The following is a 9,561-nucleotide window of genomic DNA, read 5'->3' as shown; positions in this document are numbered from 1 at the left end:
TGATGATGACTATTATTATTGTTGTTGTCTTGATCGTTTTTGTTGTTTATGACGATGATGTTGTTTATATATTTACTTACATTTATCAATGGGTTCTGTATATGTCCATATATTCAGGGTGAGCTTGTATCTTAGAAATGCCTGAGAGCCTTACAGTGTTAAATGCTCTATTCATGTTAACTGTTGCATATTAACCATCATCCCACCAACATATTTAACATACAAGGACTACCGACTGGGGTCCCCAGGGACCCCAAGAATAAACTACTGTAAGAAACAACCATCATAGCAAAATGTTAACTTATTTCTTCTAAAAACGTTATTAGTTATGTAATTAATGTCATCTGAAAAAAACTAACAAGTTGTTATTATTTTAGGGAAGTTACAGTTAATTAAATGATGCATTGTATTTCTGACTTTGAACCTCATCTTACCTTAGGAAGAGCAGTATTTAGGGTCACAGAGCACATGAGGAAATCTGTGTCTGCTGCATCTGTGTCTGTCTCCTTCAAAATTACTGACGGAGTGCCCCCCCCCCCCCCCCCCCCTCCCCCGATAGTGTGTGATACTTTAAATTAGGACCCATGGCAAACATGAACTCAATAAATAGTTCCATCTATTAAAACTGCATAGGCGGAATTGGGTGCTTTTGACCGGGGTCCCCCAGGACCCCAATACATTTATGTACACTTATTTACACGAATTAAAACAGAAACAGAAAACAATGATATGAAGTCATGAGGAACAAATTGATTGACAAAGTCATGAAAAATTGGAATGATAGAATAAAGCACCTGTGAGATATGACAAAAAGTATAGCTCTGGGGTCTGCCTACCCCAGTCGGTAGGATGAGGGTTAATGTGAACAGCTGTTTTCCAGATGGTGTTGTGCCATCTAGTGGTCAGGAGGAATTTCCCGCCGCCTATTGTAGGAAACATTACGGTAAAAAGCTGCGCTTCTATTACTGTAACTCCCATGGAAAACGAGACTGGTCATGGCAGAAGCGACTGCATGGCTGTTAAGGTGAGCTACTTTCTGTTTTCCTGCCGATCTGAACTGTAACACAGCGCTGAAAACAGTCAGTAACTGTTTATTCCTTGGAGTTTATTCAGCAGCTTAGAAAGGGAAAAGCGTCACGGTGATCTTTGATTCTGTGATCCGATGTGGACACACTGCTCCGGCCCAAAAATGACATTAAACATCGGTGTCAACATTAAAATCGACATCATCCGCAGTATTTTCGCTTGTACTTTACGTTGTGTATCTGAAGCGGGACAGACGGAGACATACAGGCTGCCGAAATGTCCAGACCGCGTTGTTCCCATCATGTAGGATTCACCTGGACTGTATTTATTTATTCACGCGTGGATGTAGTGAGGGATAAACCCACCTCAACTCAATGTACAATGTTTTTTGTTTGCGGAATAGTGTTCAGCACTTTTTAGTATGACATAAATACATGATATGACCTAAATTTCGTGTGATTTCGTATGATGTAGCACACATCATATATGATCATCATACACATCATATATGATGTGTGCTACGAAATTTAGTATAGTACTACTATAGTAATGTGACGTAAGGTAGGATGGTGCCAGGATGGTGTTTCAAGAGAAAAATACATTGATGAAAAGATGTAATTGATTTTTGTTGTTGCTGAGATCATATTTTACCCTCCTTATTTACCACTACATCAGAGGTTCCCATGTTTTGTGATAAAGTTAAACTGAAAACCTCCATATCTTTCTACAGGTGTCGAAGCAGAAAAATGAGGAAGTAGACAGCCAGAGCTGAGCCGGGAACTCTCACCTTTCTGTTTACAAGGAATTTGTGTCTGAGTTATCATTTTACACATTTATCAGGTTTCACCGCTTTATTCTGCTGTGGGGAAGTACAGTGGATTTCCTAAACACTGACCACATCTGTCCTCTTTGGAAAGGAAGGCTGGGATGTTATTAGTAACTGTAAATAACCAAAACAGGAAGTTACTTAAATGTTTGTGCAGAGGTGCTTTTCCTCGGGGTGGTAAACCGCCCTGCCCACATTCCCTCTGCTGCAGTTATCAGCCCAGCCTCATTTATCACTCTGCTGTTCCAGTTGTCGTTTCCCGGCCGTTTCCCCAATGCCTCGATGGAGAGTGTTTGGCAGTCAGTATTTACGATGGTCCAGCCCCGTCACCCAAGGCCTCGTCCTTTCTGTTGTAATGTTTTGCGTCATACTTCCTCTGTGTTGCCATCGGCTGCTGTACTCGTACTTCTTCATTAAGTCCATGTATTTGGACTCGATGAGTGACGAGGTTCTGCTGGACAGCTACGACCGAGGCCAGGAGGCTCTGCGGTTCTGGCGCAGCGGCTCCACGGCGGCGTCCTCCGGCTTCACCAAGCATCCTGAGCTGCTGGTCACCGTGGTGACGGCCAGGCGAACCGAGGGGCGGGACTTCCACTACCTGCTCCAGGTGATGCAGCGGCTGATCGGCCTACTGGGCGGCTGCGGGGAGCGCCGGTGTGCCGAGGTGCTGGTGTGCGACGTGGAAAGCGGTCCCCAGGAGAACGAGGACGCCTCCTTGTTGGAGGACCACTTCCGGGTGATCCGGCGTTCGCCTGAGGAGCAGCGCAGGAGCAGGGAACGAGTCAACACCTTCGAGAAGGAGAAGCGGGATTACGTCTATTGCCTCCGCAAGGGATGGGAGCTGGTCCGGCCCAAAAACGTTGTTGTCCTGGAGGACGACGCGTTGCCGAGACCGGACTTCTTCGCCGTCATAAAGGACTTGCTCTCACGGCGGTTTGCCCTCCAGACTCTTTACGTCAAGCTGTACCACCCTGAGAGACTGCAGCGCTACTGGAACCCGGAGCCCTACCGCATCCTGGAGTGGATCGGACTCGGGCTGGTCGGAGCAACAGCCCTCCTCTTGACCTTTCCCTACTGGAACCCTTTCTCCTTCTCTTTCACGCTCTCCGCCACCCACCTTCTCTTCTTCACCCTGTACATCATGGCGGCGGCGGAGCTGGCGGGAAGGCATTACCTCCTGGAGGTCCGGAGGCTTTCCCCCCAGCTCTACGCCGTCTCTCCGGCCACCGAGTGCTGCACCCCCGCCATGCTCTTCCCAGGCAACTCCTCGCTCAGGGTGGCAGAGTATCTGGATGAGTCGTTCTGCATCAAGGGGAACGCCAAAGACATGGTTCTGTATCAGATGGCGAGGTCCGTCCCTGGGGAAAGGTCTCACAGTCTGGAGCCCAACCTCATCACCCACATCGGGGCCTTTTCCTCGGTCAGGGCCAACCCGTCCAGACCTAAACTCCTCTGACGGGCCAGAAGAACCAGCAGCAGACGGACGGAGGACGTGCAACACTGCAACAGAGCTGGATTTCAGTTTCTTCTTCATTTGGTTCTCCTTGTCGTTTCTGCCATATCACCTTCTAGACTCTTCAAAAGGATGCGTCATTTTCAACACATCTGTGTTTCTAGTTTGGGACAAGACACATTTGTGTTACTGTTCAAGACAACATATGTTCGCTGCTGAATGAAAACCTCTTGACTCCAATTTTGGTGATTTGCATGTAACTTCAATTGAAGGATTAGGATGACAAAATTCTACAACCCTTGGGTTTGTAAAATCTCTTCAAAACCAATTATATAAACGCAAAAATGCATGGATGTCAAGCTGAAAATAAAGCTTGTTTTTCTTAGTTTCTGAAAAGTTGACAGTTGGTACAATGTTTTCACCTGACAGTGACGATATGTTACATGGAAGGAGAAGGAGAAGAAGGGCTCAAGGTTTTGCTGGACGGATCAGAGAGGATCGATGAATCTGGACAAGGAAAGTTACCGGGGAAAGACGACACTTTACTGTCGGAGGAGAGGAACTGACTTTGGCCTTTATCTGTTCCATCATGTCCTTAAACTTACATTAATATTTACAGACAGTTTTGAAACAAAGCGGTCACATGAGGATTAAACCCATCTTTGTGGTGCAATGTGCTACCGTACAGTACAGTAGAGTACTATTACTATAGTAGTACCACACTGACAGTACCTCAGCTTCCATGTGATCTACAGTAGATCTATAGCGCAGTGGCACTATCAAGCCTCCATACTGAGATATGGAGCATTTCATATTGACCCTTCACACCAGGCTAGCACGAATCTGCCTCACTGATTGTGCCTTTAATTTTTTGTCTTTGATGAACACAAATAAGTTTCACAAAAATTGTTGCAATATTTGAGTGCATGTGCATTTAATTTGTATAACTATGTACTGTCTTATTTCTTATGTGAAATGCCGACATTTGTCACATTAATATCTTTATATCTTTTATTTTCTCTTGCGCAAAAAAAAAAAGTCAGAATTCCGAGATATAAAGTCAGAATTGAGTGTTTTTTTTAAATTTTATTGAGTGGCAGGAATGGGCTTCCATAGTAGCAGGGCTGCACAGAAAAAATTAATTTATAAAAAAAAACTAAAATGGCAATATGAACAACTTCAATTCCCAAATCGCAAGAGGCTGCAGTTGCTTTCTCAGACTGCTGAGTCCAGTTTCTGGCCTGTAAATGAAATTGCATGTTGTAAAAACAGCTTTCATTGTATTCAAGCGCAGCAAATTTTAAGCAACAGCATCTCAGTTTTTGGCTGAAAAATCTAAAATACTGATATCGGTGTCAGTAAACTGTTGCAATTTATATCGCAATTGCAATAATCTGCAAGATAATCGCAATATGTTTATTTGTCAGGATCGTGCAGCTTCAGTCTGAAGACAGAATGTTAAACAGATTTTATTTTAGGTGAGATGTTTCTTTTTAGATTTTCTTCCTGTGTTTTAGTATTTATAAAAGCAGATCAAGATAAACTAAACTAAATTAGTCAGCTGCTGCCTTGTCCAGAGTTTTTCAGTTAACCAAATAGATTTGACAAAAATGGAAAAGATTATATTTAAGGTTGGATTTAAGCTTGTGTGAAGTTTGATTTGTGCTTTGTGCGATTTTTTCTCCTTTTTTAAATCATAAAATGTTGCTGCATCTTCCAGACACTACAACAGAAACTTCTGTCTAAAAGTTTATTTAAACTTGTGCAAAGTTTAAATGTTGGGTTTTTTGTATGTGATCTGTTAGATTTTTTTATTTTCATCATGATGCTGTATCTGTGTGCTGTATCTATGCTTTAGTCCATTCACTACAATGGAAACGATTATATTTAAGATTATATTCAAGGTTTGGGGAATTTGAATTTGAATTTTATTACTTTTTGATCTTTTTGATTTGTTTTTCACTGAAATGTTTGTAAAATGTGATGCCACCTCAGTGCCCAGCGATCAACTGAGACTCTCGTCCTGACAGGAGACCAGTTTCTGACTGGATGTGGACTCTCTGTATTAACTATATTCATTGTATATGTTGTCTTAACAGGCAAAACATGAGAATTATGGACCTAACTGAGCTCTGAGTCATAAGGATCCAGCTGACCAAAGATGGGTTCTCCATGTACGGCAGCTCTGTTCATCATTATATTTCCACATATCATTCAAGCTGTAAAAAAGCAAAGTTCTATCAGTTTTGCTCAGATGTGAAAACTTTGGCGCTCACATTTTACTTCCAGTTGAATCTGAAGCCCGACACTTTGTCTCGTCTCCTGGTGTTGCACTGTGACACTTTCCACTCTTTTCTCTATTATCATAGGAATATAGGAAGATTTGTTCCATCTGTTGTCTGGCTGCTGCCTGTGACCTTTGACCTCTCTGCTATTGCTGTTGGTGATCTAGGTATTGAAGGTATTTATTCTGCTGTTGACCTGACTGAAGTCAGTTTGGATATTAATCCACAGTTTCCCATTCAAACACGAAGCCTTAATGTGTCTGCAGCTTGGTGGAAGGAAATAGAAAATAACAAGTCAGACTCAGAAACTCGTTTTGTCATAAAACTGACAGGTATGAGGAATTCATGGTGAGGAAAACAGGAATGAAAGACTCTGTTATACTGAGAAGCAGGCAGGAGAGACGGGTCACCAAGCCGCACAGGAACATGTATGAAAATATCACTTATTAAAAGTCAGCTGGACACACATTCAGGTTTCTGTCTTCAGTAAACTGCCTCCTGGTCCTCTCTCTGATCAAAATATTGCATGTTGCCATGAGAAAATGTTGCTTATTATTAATTTCACAAACTTTATGAGGAAGTGTAAGAGATATTATAAAGAAAAAATGACACCACATTAAAAACCAGCTCAGTACATCAGCTGCTCCACTGTTGTGTTGTGTGGGACAGAGGGAGTTCACACAGAGAACTAATAACCAGAAGGAAACTGTGTTTGGATAGTCCAACTATCAGCTGACAGAAATATTCAACAGAGTCTCATTGTTTGCTGTAGTCTACTTTCACACAGTTATCACTTGAAACTCAGTAGACGTTCTAGCAGTGGTGTGACCAAGTCAACTTCGCTCGAGTCCCAAGTCAGTCTCAAGTCTTGAAGCACAAGTCTCAACTCTAAATGTAGATTACCAAGTCAAGTCCATGTCACTAATGTCAAGTCTCAAGTCTAAATGTAGAACAGCAAGTCAAGTCAGAACAAATCAAGATTTAATATCTTAAAGAAAACTAAATATCTAGGACTTTTCAATGCAATATGGTTTTAATAGGATAAAAAACTTGGTAAGAGCATCATGAGTTTGATTTCTATAATCAGTTTCAACTTCAATAAATTCAATCATTCCATACAAATTCAGAAAACAGAATTTAAATTCAGTCGTCTGCTGGAACAAATCTCATCACTTTCAATCTAAGTCATTTACACAAACACAAGATCTCAAGTCAAGACTTTAGAAACCTTTTCAAGTCATCAGAGTACAAGTCAGAGTCAAGTCCCAAGTCACCAGAACCCAAGTCAAGTCAAGTCTCAAGTCTTCTCTTCATGCATCAAGTCAAGTCTCAAGCAATTAAAACTGACTTCAGTCCAAGTCATGTGACTCGAGTCCCCACCTCTGCGTTTTAGTGACACATTATAGTCACTTAATATAAAGTTGAGTATCAACACCGGACTGTCCAAATAAAGTGTGACCAACCAGAGATACTGATGACTGCTGTCCTTGTGTCCAGTGTCCAGCCAAGCTGCTGCAGTCTGCCCACAGTGTGTCATGTTTCTGCACCAATATCACCAAAACTATCTCATGTACAATCAACCTGGTGAATAAACAGAATCTGACTCGACTTCTCAGTGGCAGATCTGTAGGAAACATATAGCTGCTGTCACACTGCTGTTATACTGTATGGTATCTTATGTAGTAATCATATATTTCATACACACACACACACACACACACACACACACCAGTGGTGGAAGAAGTACAGTATAAAAATACTCTGTTACAAGTAAAAGTCCTGCATTCGAATTGTTACTTAAGTAAAAGTACAAAAGTATTAGCATCAAAATGTACTTAAAGCAACAAAAGTAAAAGTACTCATTATGCAGAATGGCCCATTTCAGAATAATACAGTATATATTATATTATTGAATTATAATTATTGATGCATTAATGTGTAAGCATCACTTTAATGTTGCAGCTGGAAAAGGTGGGGCTGATTTCCACTACTTTATATACTGCTGGGTAGCTTACAGTAATCTACAATAATACATCACAATTTATTAGTTGATTGTATTTTGTATTAATAATCTGAATCTGCAAAGTAACTAGTAACTTAAGTTATCAAATAAAGGTAGTGGAGTAAAAAGTACAATATTTCCCTTTGAAATGTAGTGGAGTAGAAGTATAAAGTAGCATAAAATGGTAATACTCAAGTAAAGTACCTCAAAATTGTACTTAAGTACAGTATTCGAGTAAATGTACTACTTTCCACCTCTGACACACACACACACACACACACACACAACCAGAATGATGACTCAAAGCAAACTGAACTGTCTAAAATACACCGACCAAAACCACTCTTTAACCCAATCTGCCATAACAGCGGGTATCAATAACACTCCAGAAAATATCAGTCAGGAAACTTTTTGTTTCTGCCTGTCTGATTTTCAGTGAAACTTCAGACTGCAGCTGATTTTCTGTTATTTTCTGTTTTCTGACGGCAGATCAGAACAGACGGGAGTGTCATTCTGCAGTCTGGACAGCAGGGGGCAGAACATGACAACATACAGCCTGTCACAACTCTGGAAGGTTAAATATGGAGCTAAAAACACATTAGATTATGGTGCATCATTTCTGGTGATAGAGCGCCTTACGGAGGGTGAGGGTAAAATACAACAAGCAGATAGTAAACATGTTGTCCCACCAGTGATGTAGCTCCACCCTTGGGTCAGTCAGTGATTGCTGAGTGAACTTGAAATATGAGTGAAATTGTATAAGCATTTTGGTATGGGACAATGAAAGGACAGATTGACCATATATTTCTGTTGCCTACTCTCCTCAGAATTAGGCTTACAAGTTATATCTTGAAATGTAGTAACTGTAATTGTCCTGTTTTTACTCAATACAGTACAAAATATAAGAACTACAATACGCAATAAATACAATCCGTACATTATACAATGTACACTACAATACAATTTATAATACAATATACAATATAACATACAACAGCAGGAGCGTGAATGTTATGAATAATATAAATGCTAAATGATAAGTGATATATGGTATTGCACAGTAGGTAAGTGGTAATATGATATAAGTAGTGAACACTGAGGCACAGTGGTAGTGCAGTGATGATGCAATAACAGAACAACAGTCCAACAACTGGACAATAACTACAGTGTCTTGTGGTTAGAGGTTTGACTCTCACTTCAACACATCAACCCAGTCTGATGTCTCCAAGTGTGTAGCGTGTGTAGACTATTATGTTACCTATGATAACTTTAACTGTGTTGCTTTACCACTGAGTCCCCATTCATTGTCAATACCGCCCCCTAGTGGCACAAAGTCAACATTAAAGTGTTAAAAGTGTTAAAAAGGTCCCATCACCACAAAGTTCATTTTTCAGAGGGTTTCTGACTGTATTGTGACGGACATGACTGTGTGGCATCATGCAGAGGCATATATGACAAGAATAGAATAGAATAGAATAGAATAGCTTTTATTTTCCAAGAAGGGAACTTCAGTTGTAGTAGCCAGCAGTTGAATGACAGTCAAAAAAAACACCCAAAAACAAACCAACAGTAAAACACATGAAGGTTATCAATAATGACAATAGTGACAGATGAATACATAATAAATTAAACCATACACCATCTGAATAAAGCCTAGAAAAATGTAAGTAAATGTTACAGCTCTTCATCAAATATATTTAATATATGGATAGGCCTATATTAATATTATTAATATAGATTAATATATTAACGTATTAATGATGTGGAACAGAAACCAGTGGCATCTGTAATTAAACTTACTACACACTGTCTTTAAATATATTCCTCTCCTCTCCTTTATTATCTCCTCCTCTCTCCTCCTCTCCTCTCTTCTCTCCTTTCTCCTCCTCTCCTCTCTTCTCTCCTCTCCTTTCTCCTCTCCTCCTCTCCTCTCTTCTCTCCTCCTCTCTCCTCCTTTCTTCTCTTCTCT

At 40.6% G+C, this 9,561-nt stretch overlaps 1 protein-coding gene across 1 annotated transcript; it reads left to right on the top strand.

The window, feature by feature from the left end:
- Window positions 1–1,787: 1,787 nt before the first annotated feature.
- LOC139639383 (post-GPI attachment to proteins factor 4-like) lies at window positions 1,788–4,128 on the top strand. Its single transcript, XM_071513468.1, has one exon. It carries the CDS (start codon window positions 2,127–2,129, stop codon window positions 3,306–3,308), a length of 1,182 nt encoding a protein of 393 aa, XP_071369569.1. The 5' UTR covers window positions 1,788–2,126; the 3' UTR covers window positions 3,309–4,128.
- The last annotated feature ends 5,433 nt before the right edge of the window (window positions 4,129–9,561 follow it).

This window comes from Centroberyx affinis, unplaced genomic scaffold (genome assembly GCF_046629955.1).
Source record: "Centroberyx affinis isolate AG114_WGS23_722 - 3 ecotype Tasmania unplaced genomic scaffold, CSIRO-AGI_Caff_v1 ptg007197l_1, whole genome shotgun sequence".
In the NCBI taxonomy this organism is placed as follows: Eukaryota; Metazoa; Chordata; class Actinopteri; order Beryciformes; family Berycidae; genus Centroberyx; species Centroberyx affinis.
The sequence above is the reverse complement of the archived record's forward strand: the minus strand, read 5'-3'. Positions and strand labels throughout refer to the sequence as shown.

Excerpts from the sequence above, each read along its gene's own strand:
- LOC139639383 (XM_071513468.1), top strand. The coding sequence starts at position 2,127 with ATGCCTCGATGGAGAGTGTTTGGCAGTCAGTATTTACGATGGTCCAGC.